General features: G+C 41.4%; 2 protein-coding genes across 2 annotated transcripts in view; one reads left to right on the top strand and one right to left on the bottom strand.

Moving 5' to 3' along the window:
* The window catches only part of gnsa (glucosamine (N-acetyl)-6-sulfatase a), an 11,869-nt gene extending 7,779 nt beyond the window's left edge, over positions 1–4,090 (top strand). The window contains exons 11-14 of the mRNA XM_061715315.1: positions 177–287; positions 383–493; positions 582–742; positions 1,344–4,090. Coding sequence (XP_061571299.1) covers positions 177–287; positions 383–493; positions 582–742; positions 1,344–1,416 — 456 coding nt within the window. The 3' untranslated portion in view covers positions 1,417–4,090. The remainder of the gene's footprint in view (positions 1–176; positions 288–382; positions 494–581; positions 743–1,343) is intronic.
* Positions 3,459–24,564, bottom strand: zgc:194209 (uncharacterized protein LOC570908 homolog). The gene is made up of 9 exons (XM_061715316.1): positions 24,509–24,564; positions 22,436–22,525; positions 20,136–20,257; positions 19,413–19,514; positions 18,574–18,726; positions 18,373–18,488; positions 16,058–16,218; positions 15,718–15,913; positions 3,459–5,226 (listed from the first exon to the last, which is right to left on the bottom strand). Coding segments are annotated over exons 1-9 (1,152 nt in total). The 5' UTR covers positions 24,511–24,564; the 3' UTR covers positions 3,459–5,016.

Genomic DNA, 24,564 nt, shown 5'->3' with positions numbered 1-24,564 from the left:
AAAAGAGACTAAAAATCCTTTTACAAATGATGCAATGCAAATTGAAACATTACAAACAAATGGTTGACTTTCTACATTAAATATACATTTATTTGTACAATATTTGGGTTTTAGAAACTGTTCATTAAGGAAATCTAATAACTGGAAACTTTCTTCTTCTTGTTGATGGTGACCAGGAGGGAAAGATGAACGCTAGCGGTTGGAGAACTGACATCCTGGTCGAGTATGAAGGAGAGGGGAGCAATGTGTCCGACCCTTCCTGTCCTCTGCTGGGACCAGGAGTGTCGGTACGAAACCCAAGACAAGGTCAACAAGGTCTGTTATTCCTGTTGAAAGGATCTGAGCAACTGAGACGTTTTTTCTTCTTCTTCTTCTTCTTTAGGAGTGTTTTCCAGACTGCGTGTGTGAGGACTCTTACAACAACACTTATGCTTGTGTGCGGACCGTTTCAACCTCTGCCAACCTGCAGTACTGCGAGTTTGATGATAACGAGGTACAGAGTACAAACTTTGTCTGTCTCCTACGCAGCTGGAGTTAAGGCCCTTAATTTGGCTGCAGCTTACGGCTCTGCATCCCTCTAGGTCTTTGTAGAAGTCTACAACGTGACGGCGGACCCCTTCCAGCTGACAAACATCGCAAAAACGATCGACCAGGAAGTTCTAGAGAAGATGAACCATCGGCTGATGATTCTGCAGTCCTGCTCCGGACAGTCGTGCCGGACACCAGGCGTGTACGATCCAAGGTCCGTTCTGAACTGCAACTCAGTGTTTCACCGAAAAATATCTGTCTTTGGCTTTAACTTTAGATCATGAAACAAAGAAACATCTAGTTTAATAAGTAGCACTCAATGATGATCCTTCAATTATGAAGTGTTAATCGTGTCAAATTGGGCCTCAAGAGCATTAAAATAACCCGATTAACAGTGACCCATCCTTCATTATGGGTTTAGTCAACTTTTACTTGTATTTGAATATAGAAAACCGTTAGTCTGTTGGCCATAACAGTTTAAAACAAGCTGCAGCAAATCAGGACCACACAATGAAGATGGCAAATTAGTAGCTACAGTTTCAGCTTTAGTCAGAGGGCCAGTTTGAAAAAATGAGCACAACACAAGTCCAGTTTGATATTAATCCATTCATGATTGCATTCATGAAGCATATTTGCCTCAGCTGGCTGGGATGAGATAAAAAGACTGTCAACAAACTCAAGGATATCCATTTGAAAGAACAGGAATACAATTAAATCAGCAGAAATTAGTTGTTTCACATTACCCGGTTTCAATTTCACTGGACGGAATATCTGATTCGGATGGATAATCTCCCATCTGTCTTTTGTCCTTTCAGGTATAAATTTGACCCTCGACTGCTGTTTCCCAACCACAGTGGGAGGCTGAGCAGGCTCAGACTGACGAAATAAGAGCAGGTGAAGGATTAGAAGATGGAAAGAGCACATGGAAGAAGGAGAAGAAGGGCTGTATTGTATGTTACATTCAGCCTCACCTGTTGTTGCCTTTTTTTTGGCCTCCTGAGCTGAGCCAGTCTCTTTTATAGATGGATGGAGAAGGGATCGCGCGGTGGGGTGGGTGGGGTCCACTACTGGTGAGTAGGTGGGTTACCATGGAGATAGGAGGCCTCTCTAGGGGTCAGACCCACCTCTGAACTTCACACTTCAATCTCGTACCCATTATTAAGTGAGTTTGTTCATGTGTGAAAATCAGATTCTCTAATACTCGTCTTGACAAGCGAGCCATGAGTTTAAATCACTTAAACTTACTATCAGCATTGTTTTGCACGTGAGTCCTGTCCTTGTAAAAATCTATTAATCAAGCACATCCACGTACCTGGTGCCCTGTTCTTGGATCAATTCTAGTAATCCGTTTCGTTTTTTTTTTAAATGCATTTGAATTAAGGTAGTTACAAATTGACTCTTGGTCAATTTGTAACTAATTTCCTTGATACAATTATTTTAAAGAGTAAAGATTTAAATTTGAGAAGAAATGACTAATAGTTACTCAAGTCTGCAGTTTTACGGCGTAAATCCTGATTCAGGAGAAATAACAGGAGAGTTAATCTCCCAAGCAGTGTAATTTATTAGTCAATAAAATCATCAGTGCATGTACCCATCTTTAAAGTGTCTGATTTAACAGAACTGATCTAGAATAATGGTATTAGCTGAGAACCAGTCAAATACGAGCGTGATCATATCAATCAGTTTGACCTGAATTCCTCTAATGTTAACAATCGCACAGGACCTACTCCAACATGTTTCCTCCTCTCCCACATAATAAAAAATAAGTTTGTTTTCAGTGCCCTCTGATGATAAAGTAGTTGACCATCAGACAGTTGGCAGCAGTCACACTCTTGTACTCTTTGGCTCGTGTTCCTTGTAAAATTAAAACCCTGTCACATTTGGGCTTTTTACCCCAAAGTCATGATTCAAACTAAAACTTCGCAGTAAACTTTAGTCAGTGCTTATTGTTTGAATTAAAAGTTGTTGTTTTTGGAACATTTGTTGAGCAGGAGTTCCCTGGGACAAACTTCTGTAAGTGACTACAGGCTCTAAAACCAAACAAACCCGACTCAGTGAGTCTAATGTGCCATTTTATATACACCCATATGTAAACTCCTATATTGAGATTTGTATTCAAAATTACAAAAAAAAAATATATATATTTAGTGATTTAATTGTCTGCTAAATCCAGCTTCCACAGTTTAGAAATCAGTTTATGTAACAGGCTTTAACAAGATGCTTTAAGTTATAACTGATCTTTAAAAACATCTTACTGTTGGAGCGCATTCACCCGACAAGAACAAAAGACCCTGACCCGCAACCACATGAAACAAACGCAAAAACAGAGAACAAAAGTGAAATATGATCGTACCAGATGTGACGAGAGAGGGAAGAATAAATGTCCTTGGATGGAGAGGGAGAGCCGCTTCATGATACCGTAGCGACATCAGATCCCAAATTTGACTCAAAACAGGCAGAATACTGTTGCTGTTTGACTCCGGCAAGCCGTCTCAGTTGCAGGGCAGTTTTGTAAGAAGCTCCTTTGTCGGCTGCCAGATTGAATTTAGCAAATTACCCTCAAGTTATTCAGTTACAACCTCCAGTCAGGCTAAAAATGACAAATTGGATTCTGTGGTTTATTGCTGATGCTGCAGACGGTTGACATTTCAGTACTTTCACAAGTTCACATTAGTAAACCGTCTGTTTTCATTCAGTGCCAACGCATTTTACATGTCATGAAGCGCCCAGTTAAAGGGCGAAGAAATCAGTCATTTCTCAGTCGGTTAAAAATCAAACAAAAGAGGCTGGAAAAACTGATACCAGATTAAGTCGTTCACCATAATCTGGTTTTAACTGCGTTTTACATTAACGGTTGTTATTATTTTAATTTATGGATTGGAAGTGAGAATTCTTAAATATTTGATCAATAAACTTTTCTTTTTTTTTTTAAATACAAATCCATTTGTCCTTTAAACTTTAAGGGGAACTATTTTTTCTTTGGGCAACAATCATTAATGTCATCTACATTTTAGTGTCTGCATGTTTTCTTCATGAAGCTAATATCTTTGAAATGTTTTGAAAGTCTGCACCTTTTGCTTTATTGATTAACCACTGAGCCACACATTTAAAGCTGAATATGATAAATATATCAAATCCTTTGGGGACTTGAGGAATATGCAAATTCAAAGTCTGGTTGACAGTTGTAAAGGTTTTTTGGGTGTTTGTGTGTGTTTTAACCTCACTGAAAAATTTGAGTTATTGACAAATGTTTGCCTGCAAGTCATTTCCAGTAAAGATGTCCAGCTGGTACCATTATTCTTGGAAATGCACATATTTCTGTATTCAACTTCACAAATGGACCTAAACACTTCCCCGCGAGACCACAGAACTGGAAAACAAAACCACCACGTGATGATCTTTCCTTGTAAAACTGATCACCTTGTTTCAATTCACTGATGCACTTTCCGGTTTGTCAGAAATGTTTGGCTGTTTTTGCGCCTTTAGATTTTTGTTGTTGTTTTTGATGTATTTTTGGCTTGTGTTTTTGTCCAAATAAAGATTCTAAAGGGGATCACAGGAAGCGCTTGTTTACAGCATTTTCATTTTATTCTGATCAATTTGATCTCAGCAGCAAATTGGAACAAGAAATAAAGTCTTTCCTGATAGTTTAAATCAATCTAAATGTGTCTTAAAGTTTTATCTTACCTGCTGTTAACATACTTAACTTAGGAATCCAGAAAGCTGATTTCATGCAAGCAAAAAAAAACAAAAAAAAACACAGATTTCTGCAGCTTGAACCACTAAACTAGTACAAGGCTTCTGCTCTGTTTACATATTTGCTGTCTGACTCTGTCAGAGTTTGTCTTGAAAATCCAACTTAACATTGAGGTAATTAAAACAGTTTTCAAACATTATCTACTTCAATTTGAAAAAGGTTAACTTTAGACTCTGAGAAAGTTGATCCATTTTGCTTAGTCTCAGCAATCATTGGTAAGCACACAAAACTACTAGAAGTGTGTACATTTGAATATTAAAATGAACATGTTAAAATGAACTTCAGAGTCTAATTCCTGGTTTGCCGTCATCCAGCCTAAAACCTGTATCTAATCCAGTGAGGCGTTATAAAATTAAATCTGACACTCGTAATAAAAACGTTTGTTCTTGACTCGTAAACGGAGTTCATCTCTTATGTTGCAACTTCTTATATTCCTTTACTCACTTGTAGTGTGGGGGTACTTAAAAAAAATGTTTTAGCTCGTCTTTGAAGACATGTCAAGCCTTTGTTTTCCCTCCACCAAGGAGGGGGGGGTCGATGGAGGAGGTTTTCCCGTTTCCAGAAGGAGTTCAACTTTTCTAAAACATCAAGTCAGATTTGTACTTTGCTCTGGGGACAACAGAGGTTTCCCACTCGTAACCACATCACCCAGATGTAAGATATCTAAATAAAAATATTTAAAAAGTCAAATGAAAAAAAGCCTCCTTTGCTCACAAAGCCGTGGTCCATCATCAGCTCTCTCCATCGTCCAGGACGGGCAAGAAGGGCAGGTCGGTGTTCCCCAAGTAAGTTCTCCCGTGGTGCTGGAAGACGTCACTGATGGCCCATGTCAAACGGCCCTCGGGGTCGTGAAGCGTTCCCACGAGCTGCCCATCCAGTCCCAGCTCCAGCACCAGGGCGTAGCGCGGCAGCAGGAGGTTGTACCAGGTCAGAGGAACCACCTACAAACATACACAACACCAACCAGCCCGTAATTAGTGATCAAAACTACACTGCTGTTCTGTGACGAGGCCTCAGGTCTTCAGGTAGAGCTGAAATTTAACTCACTTTAAAAAGATATCTCTGAAACTGCCAACATCTCAAGAGCTGGAACCAGATATTATTAAAACATGATCTCAATGATCTTATAGCCATGACACACTATGTAATAAAGTTGTAGTTAAGTTTTTTTTGGTCATATTTGCCAAAATTACCACCATTTGTTGATCGTATTACATAAACCAGGTAATTTGAGAAACAAATCCCCTCCTTTGGCACCACCTGCAGCTCGCAATACACTTTACAAGTTCCCCCCCTTCCATTGCAGCCTGTCTGTTGAGAATTTATTTGAGAGCATATATTATTTGTTAAAACGGGTTTTGTTGGAGAATAAATAAGTTAAAGTTATAAGATAATAATTCATTAAAAGAGATGTGTACATTTTAAGTTAAAACCAGAATTATCTTATTTTCAGTTTATTTGGTTGAGAGGACATTAAACGGACTACCTTTCCCATGATGCTTTGCGAAGCAAATACAGGAAGAGAACGTGATGACGTCAGAGTCTGCTGTTGCGGGAAGAAGATGCTGTACCTCTTTTGAATAGCTGCACATGCTGTAATATTTTGCTGACCCTTTTTATTTCACTAAAGAGTTCAAATTGAGCAAACGTCTCGCTTCGTCCTTTCTCCCGTTGCAAGAGTAAAAGCTGCAACATTTTTTGGTGCCGAAACCCGGGAACAGGAGATAATGGCGGACGAAAATAGAGACGCCGAGGAGCGACCGGACGGCGGGGAACAACGTATTGAAAAGGTGAAAAGAAAACGTCGGACAATACGGAGTTCCACCACGAGACTCCTGAATCAGATGGATAGTGAATTATTAAAGGAAGACCCGGATGTTGGCCGTGTGCGGGAGATGCTGGCCGTGCTGTCGGCAAAAGAGGACGGGCTGCGGGAGCTTGACGGCATCATGGAAGAGCACACTTTGCTGGAGGACGTGGAGTCGGAGATTGAACAAGCAGAGGATTACAGAGACCGCATTATCGGTATGAAAGCGCGAGCTCACCGAGTGATCAGAGCGCATGAGACTGTGAGTGATCCCCGACCTGCTAGGCTAAGTGATGCTAACACCAACTCAGCAAGCTCTCAACACAGCAACCCGACTGTAAGACTGCCAAAGCTGATGATCGAGAAATTCAACGGAGATGTAAGTTCCTGGCAGGAGTTCTGGAGCCAGTATGAGACTGCTATTCACAGTAATGACACTCTTTGCAAGAGAGAGAAGTTTACATACCTGAAAACTTACCTCACAGGAACGGCTGCAAAGGCTGTAGCAGGGCTCACACTGACGGACAGTAACTATGATGCTGCACTTGATATTCTCCAGAGCAGATTTGGAAGAAAAGATCTCATTGTGAATGCTCACATGTCAAAGCTGTTAAATCTGACTCCTGTGAAGAAATCATCTGATGTTAGTGCTCTAAGGCAGTTATATGATGAATGTGAAGTTCAAATTAGAAGCCTAGAGTCACTGGGAGTGGTATCAGACTCATATGGGGGCATGCTGTGCCCAATACTGCTCCAGATGATGCCAGAGGACATGACTCTTGAGTACAGCCGTCAGAGGGGAGATGAGGATACGTGGAAGGTGCCCCATGTGCTCAAATTCCTGCAGAAAGAGGTTCAGAGTCGAGAAAGAGCTTTGCAAATGATGAGATCATATAACAAAAAGGAGAACCAGACAGTTCAAAAACCATGCAGCAAATCATATTCATCCAGTGGGTTTAAATTCAATAAACCAAGTACGACATCAGCAGCTGCACTATACACTGCCAACCAGAAGATGCCAACCTGCCTGTTCTGTGATAGCGCTGAACACAAATCAGAGAACTGTCCAGACCATCAAGTGTCAGCACGTAAAGAGAAACTGAAGAAGCTTGGCAGATGCTATGTCTGTCTGGGACGTAAACACATCGCAAGGTTCTGCAGGTTAAAGGGCGTGTCATGTGCCACGTGCGGAGGCAGGCATCATGTTGCCATTTGTGAGAAAGATGAAGCACCCCCACCTGCTGTCTCTTCCAACATGGACACTGTGATATCCTCAGTAATTCCCCAAGCAGAAGCAAGGAAGCCTGATAACGAGAACACTGTGCTGCTACAAACTGCAAAGGCATGGGCTGTAGGGCCCACAAGCAGGAAGATGGTCCGCTGCTTGCTAGATGGAGGCAGTCAAGGGAGTTTTGTACACGAGAATGTGGTGAAGGCGCTGCAGCTACCCGTCACAAGACAAGGGACAATTACTCTTCACACATTTGGCTCCTCTGCTCCAACAACGGTGAAACGCAACATAGTGAAACTCAGCTTGGAGAACATCTGGGATAAACGGCAGAGAATTGAAATAGAGGCAGTTGTGACCCCCAAAGTGTGCACAGCAGTGATGAAAGTCCCTGGTGAACATATACAGAATGAAATGATAAACAGAGGACTCCAACTCGCAGATTTCCCTGGAGATGATAAACCTGAACTTTCTGTACTAATTGGCTCAGACTACTACTGGCAGGTAGTATCAGGCCGATTAGAGAGACTGACACAGAGCCTGGTGGCGCTGGAGAGCACCTTCGGCTGGGCAGTGCAGGGCCCAGTAACAGTGTCCAGCATGACAGAAGCCACATGCATGCACATTCAGCTCAGTGAGGATGCACAGATTGACAAGCAGCTGCATGCATTCTGGGAGCTTGAATCCTTGGGTATCACAAGTGAGAAGCCTGAGAGCTCAGAGGATGAGGAAGCATTGCAGCGGTTCGAGGAAACCTCCATCATCAAGGATGGGCGTTACCAAGTGGAGTTGCCGTGGCGACCAAACCATCCTCCACTCCAGGACAATTATCGCATCGCAAGAAAGAGACTGGAGAGTTTGAAACGGAAACTAAGAAAAGATGTTACACTCTACAGCAGATACAACGATGTAGTGGAGGACTACTTGAAACAAGGAATGGCTGAGGATGTGACAAGGGAGCATATGTCACCAACAAGCGGTGAGACATATTACTTACCTCATCACGCTGTATTGAGGGAGGATAAGCTGACAACAAAACTGCGGGTCGTGTTCGATGCTTCATCCCACGAAGAAGGAGGTCCCTCACTGAATGACTGTCTCCTAACAGGTCCCAATCTGAATCCAGATCTGATGAGTGTTTTGATCAAGTTTAGACTGCATGAAATTGCATACATGGCAGACATCAAGAAAGCATTTCTGCAGATATCACTCTCAGAAAGAGACAGGGATGCTGTGAGATTTCTGTGGTTCACAGGACCACCCACAGAGGAGAAGGACGAGAAGCTGCGTGTGCTGAGAATGACAAGAGTGGTGTTTGGAGCTTCCTCAAGCCCGTTCTTACTCACAGCCACTATAAGGAAACATTTGGGACAGTTCAAGTCGGAGCAGCCACAAGTGGTGGAGACCATCAGTTCCTCACTTTATGTGGATGACTTTATTTCAAGTGCAAGTGAGGTGATGGAGGCCCATAAAGTGACAACATCAGCAAAGAACATCATGTCTGCAGCAGGCATGGAGCTTTGTAAATGGATGACGAACTCCCCTGAGCTCAAAGAAAAGTGGCAGGAGAGCTCAATGGACTGCACTGCACAGCTAGAAACCCATGGGTCAGTGCTGAAGGTTCTGGGTCTGGTCTGGAGACCAGTAACTGATGATTTTGTTTTTGACCTCAGGGGGCTGCTGGATATTCTGAAAGACAGAAAGAACACAAAACGCAGCGTCCTGCAGTCTTCTGCGCGCATTTTTGATCCTCTAGGATTCTTGACTCCCTTTACCATCAGGATAAAGTGCATGTTCCAGGAAATGTGGGAGAGAGGGCTCAAGTGGGATGAGGAACTGCCACATGATTTGACAAAAAAATGGGAACAGTGGTGCTCAGAGCTTCCACAACTGCACCAGCTGTCAATCCCACGGTGGTACAAGATTCACATGCTGCAGCAGAACATTCAAGATTTAAAGCTGCATGTGTTCTGTGACTCAAGTGAAAAGGCTTACAGCGCAGTGGCTTATCTGCAGGGAGAAACAAAAGATGGAGAAGTGACCGCAAGCCTGGTAGCATCCAAGTCCAGAGTGGCCCCACTCAAGAGGATGACGCTGCCACGCCTGGAACTGATGGGAGCTGTAATAGCAGCCAGGCTGGGGAGCACACTCATCAAAGCACTGCAGCTGGACAGAACACAACTCAGACTATGGACAGACTCAATGATAGTTCTACACTGGATTCGTAGTTCTGCTAACAAGTGGAAACAGTTTGTTTCCAACAGGGTGACTGAAATTCAGTCTCTGACTGATCCACAATCATGGTCTCACTGCAGCGGAAAAATTAATCCAGCTGACCTTCCAACCAGAGGTCTAATGGTGAAGGACCTGAAGCAGAGCACATTGTGGTGGAGCGGACCTTGTATTCTGATTTCACCTGAGCAGTCAGAGAGCACTCAAGAAGAAGTTCAGGAAGGTGAGCTGAACACTGAACTCAGATCCAAATTCCAGGTTGCAGTACAGTTTGTCAAGCAAGACACAGAATTCCTAAAACCAGTGTTATGTCTGGAGAAATACAGCAAACTCAAGACAGTGCTCCGAGTAACAGCTTGGATAAAGAGGTTCATCACCAACACCCGCTCAAGCACAAAGTTGAGTGGTGAACTAACAGCAGAAGAGCTGGATGAAGCGGAAAAATACTGGATAAAGGTGATCCAGATCCAGATATTCAGTCTGGAAATTGATCTTCTGAGAGCAGGAAAACGCCTTAACAAAGACTCCAGAATCCAAGAGCTGAAACCATTTTTGGATGAAGATGAGCTGCTCAGTGTGGGAGGAAGGCTCCAGCATTCAGAGCTGTCTTATAGAGAAAAACATCCATGGATTTTGCCCAAGGACCACAGATTCATAGAAATGTTGGGACAGTGTCATCATGAGAAGATGATGCACGCAGGTGTAAGAGACACTTTAGTGCAAATCAGAGAGAGATATTGGATTTTGAGAGCACGGCAGGTGGTCAAGAAAGTTGTGTCAAGATGTGTACTCTGCAAGAAGTTCAAAGCAAAGGCAGGGCAACAGACGACGGCGCCGCTGCCAAAAGACAGAATAACCGAGTCGCCACCATTTGAGATCACAGGTGTGGACTTTGCAGGGCCGCTTTATGTCAAAACACAGAACTCCATGACAAAGTCATACATCACACTCTTCACGTGTGCTGTAACCAGAGCAGTACATCTAGAGCTGGTCTCGGATCTGTCCACGGAGAGCTTTCTGCTAGCCCTGAAAAGATTCATCGCAAGAAGAGGATTATGTAAAGTGATCTACTCGGATAACGCCAAGACATTCAAGCGGGCTGATCAAGATTTAAAGGAGCTCTGGAAAAGCATCAAAAATCCACAGCTACGAGAGTTCTTCTCAGAGAAGGGCATCACCTGGCGGTTCATCGCTGAAAGAGCAGCCTGGTGGGGTGGATTCTGGGAGAGGCTTGTAAGCGAACAAGGAGCAGATGACCAGGAGGTGGCGGTACAGACAAAGAATTATGACCAACTTCTGGAACAGATGGAGGAGAGAATATCTTCTGGACTTGAAGTCAGCGCATCGCTGTGACACCTGTTGAAGAATATTACAAAGTCCAGTTCAAGAGTCCGCTGTGGGATGAGAGATTTTATTCTAGCCGGCGTTCAGCAGACAGATACAGACAGTGTCTTGTTCGGTGGGCTGACAACGAAATGGTTTGTAACAAGCTTTTTTATACAAGAACAAACAACAGAATTAAACAAGTCAGTGTGACAGTCAGAGGCGTGGCCTTGCGGGGGGCTGGAAGTCCGATATTCTCCTGGTGCCTGTCCCAGCAGGGAAACAAGACGCAGGGACTGGAATGACAATGCCTAGGGACATTGAATGAGACAATGCGTTGCCGGCAAGGTGTCGTACCGGCAGGGGTCCTTAGCAACTGGAATTGCATGTCAATGAGCTGAGGGGGATATGAGTTCAGGAGCCGTCCGCAGGGCGGCGTCGTGTCCCTGCAGGGGGTCTGCAGGGGGCCTCATCACACCCCACGGTCTTCGCCACTGAAGGTCGGGATGTTGTACTCATCGGAGACGACAACACTCCAAGGCAAAGCTGGAAGCTGGGAAGAATCGAGGAGCTGTTTCCAGGTCGGGATGGCCTGGTGAGGTCATGTGCAGTTCGCACTACTTCGGCGACTGTACTGCGGAGACCCATCCAGCTGTTATATCCTTTGGAAATTTAGATAAACTGTAGTTTATCGGGGGGGAGGATGTTGAGAATTTATTTGAGAGCATATATTATTTGTTAAAACGGGTTTTGTTGGAGAATAAATAAGTTAAAGTTATAAGATAATAATTCATTAAAAGAGATGTGTACATTTTAAGTTAAAACCAGAATTATCTTATTTTCAGTTTATTTGGTTGAGAGGACATTAAACGGACTACCTTTCCCATGATGCTTTGCGAAGCAAATACAGGAAGAGAACGTGATGACGTCAGAGTCTGCTGTTGCGGGAAGAAGATGCTGTACCTCTTTTGAATAGCTGCACATGCTGTAATATTTTGCTGACCCTTTTTATTTCACTAAAGAGTTCAAATTGAGCAAACGTCTCGCTTCGTCCTTTCTCCCGTTGCAAGAGTAAAAGCTGCAACACTGTCCAATACGTCTTGCAGTGGCATCATTAGAGCTACAGCCTACTGCCCAGACTGAAGAAGGGATTTCTGCGACCAATTCTTGGATATCTTCAACATACTACTGCTGTTATCAAAACGTTCAAACATTAATGATCCATCAAACCAACAAATATCACCTGAACGGACTATTCCTTCACATTTTTCTCAGAATTCACTTTTTCCATCTGTGTACCTTTTTGTTTTCAAATCGCCCCATCTTTTCCAACTTTTCCCCCGACCGTCTCCCTCACCTGCTTTGTGTCACGCAGGCCTTCCCCTGTGCGAGAAGCTCGTGCTGCGTGTTTATCAGCCAAGGATGTCTTAGTATTTATGACTAATATTGTGTCTTCATTTTTACATGCTCTAAAATTCTGTTTAAATCTTAATATTCACAGTGCAATAATTATTCTAACCAGCCTGACCCGAGTATCCCAAACTGGGGCATCCGCTCGGTTCGGATCAGTACACAAATCACCGTTAACATGTGCGTGATTGTCTCCAGGCCCCACAGATGTTGCTGTGGAGCAATATGCTAATATGCTGCCTTGTAGTTAGTAACAGAATCCGTCATCGCAGTTATAATTATATGAAGATCAATTCTGTAACAAAGATAGTTCCGTCTTATATATTTGTGTATTTACTGATCAAAGTTATTTGTGAGAATGTGGACGAGCTTCGTAAGCTTATTCCTCTCGAAGCACCTGGTACTTGTTTAAAGGGGACCTATTATGAAAAACATAATAGGTCTTATTATGTTATTATGGCTTTAACATATATAAAGTGGTCTCCCCTCAGCCTGCCAACTCAGAGAAGGAGGAAAGCAACCAAATTCTGCAATATCTGTACAGCCGCCCGGATGATCCATCCAGTGTGATGTGGCTTCTACGAGCCGTTCAGATTCTGCTCCCGTCGCTACGTAATGACGGGAGCGATTTACATAGGTTGGCCTCCTATGCGTGAAACCACGCCCACAACTAACTCCGCCGGCCGGAGCTTCCGCCATTTTTTCGTAGCGGTGTATCGCGTCATTCAGGCAGCCAATCAGCACAGAGCCTCATTATCATAGCCTCCCCGCCCACTCAGAATCCCACATAGATAATGAGGTTAGAGATAAAGACATGGCTCAGAGGCTGAATTTCTAATTTATTTAGCAAAAACAATCAAAAGCTTGTTTTTAAGACATTCAAGGCCTGTTTAATATAGGTATTAGATGCCATAATAGGTCCCCTTTAAGTAATGAACTGCTGAAATCACAGTAGGCATGTCCAACACGCTCTCAGTAGAAGCTGCGGGGCACAATTATGTCGGCCCCATCCAGTTAAAATTTTGGGATGACCGATATCAGCACATACTGTAATGTACGTCAGTTTTGGATGGTAAAATGGTAGGATGTCCAGTTATTTTTGTCTTGGTTACCAAGACGGAAAAATGACTTAAGTAGGAACCCTGTTGTGCCCTAATGGACTTTTCATTTCAACGGAAGAAGACTGCTGCAGAGAAGCAAGTAAGCAAGCCTCAGCGCCTTGCAGGGGTTAGCGTAACGGTTCTCTGACGCCTCGGTTTTCTGTAGTAATGTAACTTTCTTGCACGCGCTCTCGTTAGCACAGCAAACTCCAGTTACTGGATTTCTGGGAAGTTTCCAACTGCAGCTTTAATACAATGCAAAAATATTATTGAATGTGTTTCAGTAAAGCTAAATCTACAAAACCTGCTAGTCATTTTTGGACCAATCTTTAATCCAAGTTACTTGTGTGGTCCATTATTTTCCCCAAGTGTTCAGTCCACACACTTTTAGAGTATGTGTTTTATTTAGTGCATCTGTGTTTCTGGAAGGTCCTGCCCCTGTCCTGCCAGATTTCACAACATCTAGTCAGAGCAGAGCTGAGAACAAAGCTTCATGCCCGTTAACAGGCCTGATATGAATTAATGGGAGCGAGGAAGAGGAAAAAAAACACACATTCTTACATCACGTTTTCTACACAGATCTCTAGGCAGCGTTCTTTCCCATTGTACACAATCACACCCTAACGAATGCATTAAGGACAATAGTTTACAGTCTTTTCCACAGAAAGTGCTTCACATAAAAATATATTTTGTAATGCTTTAAAAAGTAAGAGTTTAAAAGCAGAAATTAAAGACCGACATTAATTAAACAGAATTAAACGAATGAGATGCAAGAAATAAAGGTTTTACTACATTATGGTGGATTACTGAAATTCAGAAATAAATAAAAAGGTTTTCAACATTGATTTAAAGCAAATTACAGCTTCAACAGCCCTGGTGCATTCTGGGAGTTTGTTCCACAGGGAGGAGCATAAAAACTGAACGCTGCTTCTTCGTGTTCGGTGCTAACTCTGGGTAGAGAAAGTAGGCGTGAGCCAGGCGACCTGAGGGTTCTGGGTGGTTCATAATGGACCAGGAGATCAGAGATGTATTTAGGCCCAACAGCATTCAGAGATTGATAAACCAGCAGCAGAGTTTCAACATCTATTCTGTGACGGACACTGCACGTCTGTCCCCACGTTCTCTGCCTGTTCAACAACAGCTACTAGTGCCAGAGTTTCTAGTTGGCAGACGACCGCTGCATCTCCAAAGCAGCTGCCTCACTGTTCTCTCATGATAGGAACTCTTCTAGAAACATAAGTCATTATAGTTTTATTACAGTTACACAAATAAGGGATGTTCTGGATTATTGGAGTTCTGTTATTCTTGTAAAGACATTTTGGTATTTATTTGGCTGTTAAGAAAGACAAAAGTAGTTAGGATAGTAAAACAGGAATGGGATAAAGGTCAAGGTTCAAACCTGGGACAAGAACCGCCAGCCTCAGCATGCCTGGCACTCGCTCAACCTGTTGACCTACTCCACGCCCCTTTCTGTGGGCTAAAATGGTAAAATGTTGCACTGAAAATCTCAGTTAAAAGTGCCTTTTCGTGCTTTGTCACAGATTCCAGATGTTAAGATGAGAAAGGTTCGCCACTGCCACATGAAGATGATTTCAACTCTGGCTGCAGTCACACTTTTAGCGCAGATTTTGACACACTAGAACTGAAGTTGCTTCATTGCCTCCCAGAACAATGTAGAATTACTTTTCAAAGCATGTGTATCTCAGTTGTTGGAGTGGATCTATGGAATGGGTTGGGTGATGGTTGAAGCAATGTACAAATATAAATCAATTTAAAAAACTGTACAAAAGGGAAGTTCTGGGAAGTTATTTGGTTGAGGAAGAGTTATGTTAAGGCAATATGGTGTTTGTTGTCTGGTTAGGTGCAAAGGTACAACCAATGGGAAAATCGGTAGCCTATTAGGTAATTGCAGCTATTTATTATTAAGATTTATGTTTAATTTATGATAGAGGTAACAAAGGGGCAGGGTTAAATAAGTTTTACTTCTACCTGCTCCTTTTCTGACACTGTTTTTTTTTCCCTGTTTGTATTACGTTTTTGTTGTTGTTGCTTTTTTTTTCCTGTATGTTTTGAATTTGTTTTAAAATCTTATATTTTTTTCCTTATGTGTTCGAAATAAACAATTCAATCAATCAATCAATCAATCAATCAATCAATCAATCAATCAATCAATATCCTCCAACTAGTCCCCTCCAGCTCATATCTGACTGTGTGTTTGCATGTTAAGCAAACTTATCGTGTATCAATATGTGCCATATCAATAACCAATACACTAACGGGTCCTTTGAATCACCATTGGTGACACGAGTGCAGCGACGGTGAGAGAACCTACCTTGGCCAGGAGGCGTTTGACAGCTGGATACGGAGCAATCATATCCAGGAAAGGAGGCAGAAACTTCCGAAAGCGAGGCGTTGTTATGCCAACCAGGAACGTTCTGTGGTCGCTGAGGCGGATGTTGTCGGGGTAACCGATCATATTGTCCATGACGACCTCCTTGGTGCCGGCCTTTGGGCCCTTCAGCCAGTACCTGAGAGGAGGCAACTGGGTATCAACCAAATACTTGTGTGTGTGTGGTCATGTTGACGTGGTAGGACTAAAGCTTCAGAGTTTGTCAGTTTCCAGGAAATGAGTGCAGGTTGATGTAAATGTCCTCCAATATGCGAGTGCGTACCTCAATATGCGTCCGATGCTGGTCTCGGCCAGCAGCAGGAAGTGCTCGTCAGGTGACAGGACAATGCCGTTGGGCATGTAGAGCGAGTCCAGCAGCACGCTCACATTTCCTGTCCGAGGATCGTAGGAGAGAAGACGGCCGAGGGTGTTCAGCTCGATCACCTGAAACAGGTTGGCTTTATTAGTTGTTTTGTCTTTTTCTCCCAGATTTTTTTATTGCGATTTTCCATTAACATGACAAACAATATCATCCAACAGTGTGTACGGATAGATTTACATCAACAGTTTGTCAACAAATCCCACACACACACACACACACACACACACACACACACACACACACACAGTATCAAAATAGATAACTTACAGGACTGTCTCAGAAACATTTAATATTGTGATAAAGTCCTTTATTTTCTGTAATGCAAAAATGTCATACATTCTGGATTCATTACAAATCGACAGAAATATTGCAAGCCTTTTATTATTTTAATATTGCTGACCATGGCTTACAGCTTAAGAAAACTCAAATATCCTATCTCAAAAAATGTGAATATTCTGGGAATCTTAATCTTAAACTGTAAACCATAATCAGCAATATTAAAATAATAAAAGGCTTGCAATATTTCAGTTGATTTGTAATGAATCCAGAATGTATGACATTTTTGTTTTTTTTAAATTGCATTACAGAAAATAAAGAACTTTATCACAATATTCTAATTTTCTGAGACAGTCCTGTGGATAAAAGAACCCAACATAACAGGGACTGGTGTTTAAATCATCTTGAGATAGGTCAAGAGAATTGACCACTTCCAGGAAAGGGCGCCAAGTGTTCTCAAATCTCTCAGATTCTCAGAGTCATTGAGTGAGAAGAACCTACTGTAGGTTTCTCTAGTTTCAGGTTGTACAGGACTTCTCTAATCCAACGAGTTGCATGATGTAATAAAAAAAAAATGTTTATTAACGGATAGCCCCTTGACATGAATCATCTCATTTTTGAGGGGGTCCAACATAAAACATACTGTACAACACAGTACAAAACAGTCACATACAACATACATATTACATAAGGCTCTCACACACAAACCCGCCCACACACCAGTCCCCGAAACCTGAAGAGCACAAGTGAACACTGCCTATAACACAGTTATAACAACAAGAACAACAATATTAATAATAGTCATTGTCATCATCATTATTATACAATATATGAAAAAAATAGATACATTATGTATGAAAAATAAATAAATAAAAAATGAGAAGGCAATACCACTAGAGGCAACTACATGGTTTATTGAGATTGGAATGATGGGGGGCGAGTGAGATTCCAGTCAAGTAGGATTAACCGCAGAGCTAGTAAAGTTGAAAAAGCAAGGGCCTGCCTCGCTGCAGCTGTGAGATTAATATCAGGGGGAGAGCCAGCTTTAATAGTTTTAACTGGCTCGGATGTGGACTTCATCCCCACTGTGAGGTCTATCGTCTATTGATTTTCCTGAGACACTCAAGAAGCAGAAACAAAAATGAATTTCTATTACCCACTGCTAACAGAAACTAAAAACAACAACTAAAATCCTACAGCACAACTGTCAAATGGGCCGAGAGAGAAGCTGGGCCGCTGATCGATACAGAACAACCAGTGAATGTTGTCCTCCGGTCGTAAAACATACGTAAAAGCCATGTGTGAAAATGCTTTTTGTTTCACACTTCACATGGAAAAAGTGTATTTTTATAAACCAACCTCAAAGTTGTTTCATTAATACTATTACGTTTGTCAGTCAATTACTTGTCTCAGAGTTAAAGTGGATGAATATAACTAACAAATTCATGTTCAAATTAAATAAAACTCTTGTTACATCCTCATAGTCGGTTTTCCTGGTTTATTAATTCTCTCAGGTGAATGAACACTTTATTGAATCTAAGCTCTTTCCTTTCACATATCTGATTTACATACAGACTTACGATGAGTATATTCCAGGAAATCTGATTTCTCATTTACATTTTCAAATCTTTCCTGCTCAAATTGGCACGAGGTTAATTTATTCTGAAGTTCATCCTGGAGCCTCACCAGCGCTGCTGAATGGACTCTTTCTAGTGTGTATGAAGAACAGGCCCGAGAGTCCTCTTGTGTGTTTTGAAAGGTATTGTTGCTAAGCAACACAGGGGGAAAAAGAAACGCCTCAATGAAACCTACTTGCATCAGCCTTCCATTGGAAGAGCTGAGTCACACAAACCACCTCACTCAGCTCCTCTCAGAAGCTCTGTCACGCTTCAATTATTTCACTGCTGCGACCCGACGGTAATTAACTCATCTGCTCTCACCTCCAGTTTGACATGTCTGCGCCCCCAGCGACTGGATGAGTCGGTGAAATAGATGATCCCAGTTTGAGAGGAAATCTCCAGGCCATTTAGGAAGGCGAAGGGAACGCCATCGGCTCCTGAAGGCAGAGGAGAGAACCAGAGTGAAGGGTCATCACCAAAATAGCACCAAGTTAGCTTCATTCAGCAGTGAAAAGGTCGTACCCTCTGAATTAGATACTAGTACGATCTTTTCTCCTGTTTTGGGGTCGACGCTGTGAAGCCCCAAGTAGGAGTCGGCTACAATCAGCTGACCGCGGCGGTCCATACGAACGCCATGAGGACGGCCGCACACGGGCTCATAGGCAGTGCTGCTGCCTGAAAACACACAAAACAACATCAGCGCAACGTCTTGTGAGTGACTGGAGGGTTCCAAAAGTATCTGACGAAAAAAGAAAATAAAAATCATTTTTCAGTTTGTTTAACTCTTGTTGCATCTATAGGCCGTCAGCCTGTCATCTGCTGGAGCCTCAACTGGCATTACATGAAATTTGAATTTTAGATTCAACTTTGGATTATGAACCGGAATGAATTAGATGATGTATGAATTTGAATATATTTTGGATTATTTTTAATTTTGTAAACTTTCAGTGCTTTCTGCTTCAAGTGCTCTGAGCTGACTTTGCTCTGAACCCATTGGTCTACAACAGAATATTATTTAACTTTTTTTTCCTTTTTTTCATTTGAAAGATGACTTATTGTGTAAATATTTCTACTATTCATCTTATCACAAAGAGACACTAAAACCTGACAAACACTTGAAATGTTCTCTTTGGCAAAACTTTTGTTACTGTGTTCCATCTCCACGCTAAAAGAGAAGGGAATGTGTCAACAAAATCTAATCTGAAACTTAAAAGAAATTATTATTAGGTCAGGAAAGTCTCCGTAGTATCAAAATGTAAGCGCATTAAAAGAAAAGGGAAAAAAAAAGTTGGAAAAGAGAAAAGGAAGGACGCCGTCATCCCTGAACAAGCAGAAAAAAGCTGCAGCCAAAAAATACAAACCACATTGTGGAAGATTCTGTCCCATGTGTGTGATGAGGGTGAGACTGTCATCAGGACCGATTCTCCACAGCTTACCGTCCACTGTTCCTGTGTACACATTACCTGAAACACACACACGTAGTTGCTGCAAAGATGTCTACTTCCTGCTTATTTACATTTCTGCCATCAGGAGAATGCCATCCGTTTCCTCTTAAGAAAATTCATTTTTCATATATACATAATATTGTAGAATAAACAAATAAATGAATTATACACACTACCAGATTAAGTGAACCTAAATGGAGCAGAAAGACTAACTACCATCCAGAAATGGTGCCTTTCAGCCACAACTTCAAAGCTGCAACCAATTAATTAATTAGGACAATAAAACATCACCCAGAGACTCTGCCACGACACGGTGAGCTGTGAAGCACTGGGACTTTTGTTTATAAAGTATGAAACTAATAACCTTTTCACATGAGACCATTACTACTTGGAGACCTGAGGGTAATTTATAAATTACACCTCAACATCTGTGTTTTGTGCAACGCATGCAGATGGGATTAGTGAGGTCTGTGACCGACTGAACACTCTCAGCCAAACACCAAAACTCCAATAGACAAATCAAAGATGCCACGCTGGTGTCAATGTTTAACTTGTCCCTTGAACAACAACATCTTAGGATGCAAACTTGAAAGCACATAGTATGCGAGGAGTCCCCAGAGGATTTCTAGCCTTCCTCACCATCCCTGTCAGCAGTGAAGGATTCTGGTCCATGCAGTCTCCCTGAGAAGAGCCGGCGGCCCCTCTGCAGGCGGGTGTTCACGGCCAGCACACCCTCCAGGGCCGGAGGGGGACCCTTCAGACTGAGGGAAGGAAAAGGAACATTTATTTATAAAGCACATTTCACATGATGAGCATGGACTCAATGTGCTCAAATACATAAACAAACAAAATTACAGGTTTACAATAACAGAAACAGACAAAAGTATGTCAAGAGAAAAACAACAATAACAACCATAATTCCATTTTAACAAAAGTGCGATCACCCAGCCAACCATGTAGAGTTTACTCAAACATCTGTGCAAAAGGGTACGTTTTTAGTCTGCTTTTGAAAGAGGGCACTGTTGGAGCAGACCTTATATTTGGACACTTGCTAAAAACAGTGTGGACAGTCAGCCCTGAAAATCGGATATGAGAAGGATTCAGATATGAATCAGATGTGCCTGCAGTCTGAACGCGGCCTTAGTTCCTGCAGAGAGTGTAGTAGTGACTGAAAGCACCATGAGCAGATCTAGTGTAAATTCTAGGTATGATGAGAAGACTTTTATTTGATGATCTAAGGCAATGAAAACTTTGTCTGCTTTGAGGATATGCAGTTGTAAAAATTATATTTGCGCATGTTAAATAAATAAAAAATAACACACCTAATGGAATACTGTAATCCAAGTCTGTATAAACCTACCTAGTATTTTAAAATGACCAAAATATAGTAACTAAGTTATTTAGCAGGATAAAAACTTAATAACTTATTATTATATCATTTTTCAACATTTAATCATACTACTACTCCGACAGGTTGTTAAAGGAAAAATGTTAAAAATGTTTGCACTCATATTAAAAGAGACATTTTTCAGAAATTATTTTATGTCCTTGCAATTATTTTTTGTGCATATTTTATACATTGGTGACACAGAATGAAGGTGAGAAAGACAAAGTCATATGTATACAGGGTAAACGAAAGAGAAATGTATCACAAAAACATAATTAATGTTAATTTTTTCAATTAAAGATTTGTAACAAATCACTTTACTCTTTTGCTGCCAGTATGTACGGGTCGGGGTGCCCGGCTGGTCTTAGACACAAGTAGGGGGGGCTCCAAGGAAAAAAGGTTGGGAACCACTGATCTAAGGGTCCGGTAAGTATTCAGTGAGCATGTCAACCATGTAGGAGGGAGCTACGCCATTCATAGATTTAAAGACAATAAGAAGTACTTTAAATCTACTCTTTGTTTAACAGGGAGCCAGTGAAGAGAGGATAAAACAGGAGTGATGTGTTCATACCTCTTGATTTTTGTTAGAATTCTGGCTGCAGCATTTTGAATAAGCTGGAGTTTATGTAACACTTGCTTTGTCAGTCCTGCAAAAAGTGCATTGCAATAATCTAATCTACTGGAGATAAAAGCATGAACCAGCTTTTCAGAGTCTGATTGTGACAGAAAGCATCTTACTTTAGATATATTTCTGAGATGATAGAAGGCAGTCCTGGAGATATTAGCTATGTGTTTCTGGAAGTTAAGATCAGCATTTAACATAACACCCAAGGTTTGACTGACAGAGGAGTTAATAGAGGGAGAATATGTTGCCTCAGAGCACTTGGACCAACTAAAAGAATCTCTGTTTTTTCTTCATTCAGCTGTAAAAAGTTTGTTGCCATCCAATACTTGATATCTGTAATGCATTGAATGAGGTCATTGACTGGGCTCAAATGATTGGCAGTAACTGATACATATAATTGTGTGTCATCAGCGTAAGAAGGATATTGAATATTATGATGCCGAATGATGGACCCAAGTGGTAACATATACAAATTGAAAAGTAGGGGACCTAGAATTGACCCTTGTGGGACTCCATATTGAATGCTGACATTATCAGATTTATATCTGCCGACCGAAAAAGTTAGATATGAGGAAAACCAGTTAAGAACTGAGGCCTCTGAGGCCCATACACTGTTCAAGGCGCTGGAGTAGAATGACATGGTCCACAGTATCAAAAGCTGCACTAAGGTGGAGAAGTAACAGAATAGAGACTTTGTGGTTGTCTGTGTTAATCTTCAGATCATTGATAACTCTGACGAGGGCAGTTTCTGTACTGTGTTTTTTTCTAAAACCTGACTGGCAGGCATCAAACAGGCTATTATATGACAGACACCTGTGTAATTGCTGAGGAGAGGAAATGGTTTCCAACACCTGCATTTAAACTGCACAGTAGATTAATGCTGAAACTGGGGCGAGTTATGGAATAATGAATAAAAACACAACTTACACGTGTGGTTTGGGGTCGATGGGAGACTTCAGCAGGTAAACCCCGACAGCCAGAGCCAGGAGAGCCCCCAACAACGATCTCCTCCCCAACCTGAGCAGGAGCAGGAAGAAAACAGCTGTGACACCCACATGAACCCAGCAATAATCAAGCATGTCAACATTTTGCAATATGTGCCCTTGCAGACAAACGATACGCTCGACTCCAAGCAAGACAAAAAAATGAAGAGGCAGCGTTTTGTTTTTCAGAAATCATCCCCCACATCTGCATCTGATGAGCTCAGGAGGTTGTTTCATATGCTGAAGGACCTTTGACTTTGCACAGGATGTTCAACGAGGTCCCCACTGCATTTCTGTTTAAATATTTATTCTAATGTAAAAGGAGAAGAAAAATAAAAACCATAGCCAATTTTTTTTGGCAGGTTTACATTAAATCAGCCAGAATTTCTGGCACATGGTGGTGTTTTTGTCCCCCCACCTCCTATTTTTTGCTGTAAAATTAAAGATTAATACTGTTGCAATAATGATAATGAATGAATGAATGAAGTTTATTCAGTCATTGCAACACAAAACAACACCAAAAAAAATATTGTACACAGCATTAACTTTTCATACAAAACCAAAAAAATGTGTTGAACAATAACTGAAAAGGCATAGGCTGAAGCAAATGCTTATAAGAGCCTATCCTGTAGTACCAACTTTCTATTTTTGGCTACAGACCTCCAGAAAACCAAAAAGAGAATAGAAAAGCAAAGAAACAACAAAAGGCAAAGAAACAATAGAAAAGCAAAGAAACATTTACAGATGGTCACTTGCACTCATAAGCTTCAAAAATAGCTTTACAAACCATTTTCTTAAATACAACAAAAGAATGACATGTTTTTAAATTTATGTTAGCATCATTCCAGAATTTAACTCCAGTGATGGAGACACGTCTCCTTTTCATACCTTTTTTTAGCTATTTGTACTGTGAAATTACAGACACCTCTAAGATTGTAACGAGTCTCCTGAATTGAAAAGAACCTCTGTATTGGGTCAGGGAGCATTTTTGATTTTGCTTTAAACATAATTTGCAGGATTTTAAAATAAAACAAATCATAAAATTTCATAACATGAGAATTTAGAAAAAGTGGATCTGTGTGAGCGTAGTAATCAGCCTTATTGATGATACGTATGGCTCGTTTTTTAAGTTTTATTATTGAATTTAAGGTGGTTTTAAAGGTGGATCCCCACAATTCCAAACAGTAAGATAAATAGGGAACAATCAATGAGTAGTAAATCGAATGCAAGGCCTTGGAATTCAGTATATTTCTGGATTTATACAGATTATAATGAGACCAAGCAGTAGTATTTTACTGTTTAAAACACTTTTTTTGCTGCAAATTGCACTTTTCCATGTAGTTTCTTGTCTCCTACTGTTTAAAACACTTTTTTTTGCTGCAAATTGCACTTTTCCATGTAGTTTCTTGTCTCCTGGTGTTGTGTGCAAATGCAAACCTCTTAACTCAGTCATTCAGATCGACTGAGCTGAACTCTGGGAGCAGTAGACTTGTAAACTTTGATAAAGAGACGCTGAACGAAGCACATGAAGATGATTAATTTAAGTGCTGGACAACAAGGCGACCACTGTGGAGCCCGAACAACCCACCAACAATGGACAAAACCTTTGGTTTCTGCAGACAGAACTGGGGAAAAAGAGACTTGGTCAGCCTGCAGGTTTTATTAGTAATATTTCTTTAGGTCTGGTGCAGACTGAGGTGGTTAAATAAGGACACAAAGGCGTGTTTAGAGAACTCACCTGGGGGGTTTTAGGGGCTCAACAGGTGCGATTAGTGGACGGTGTTATTGCAATACGTTAAAAATAATAATCCTCTCTTAAGTGTAAAACTACAGCAGGTTATCCCATAATAACTCAGAAACTCACGACAGGAACACAATGGTTTCTCATCCGCCGGAGAATTTATGAATATGTATTTTTAATTGTTAAGCTTTTGCGCAGTTTAAAAGAAAATTACCTTTACAGACAAAGCGACAGTTATTTGTTTATTTTTTTTAAGTTAATAGTTTTTGCACTTACATTGTTGTGTCTGAGGTGGGAGTTTCTTCCGCCTGTTGAATCTCACAGACTGTAAC

Source organism: Cololabis saira, chromosome 23 (assembly GCF_033807715.1).
Source record: "Cololabis saira isolate AMF1-May2022 chromosome 23, fColSai1.1, whole genome shotgun sequence".
NCBI classification, from domain to species: domain Eukaryota; kingdom Metazoa; phylum Chordata; class Actinopteri; order Beloniformes; family Belonidae; genus Cololabis; species Cololabis saira.
The sequence above is the reverse complement of the archived record's forward strand: the minus strand, read 5'-3'. Positions and strand labels throughout refer to the sequence as shown.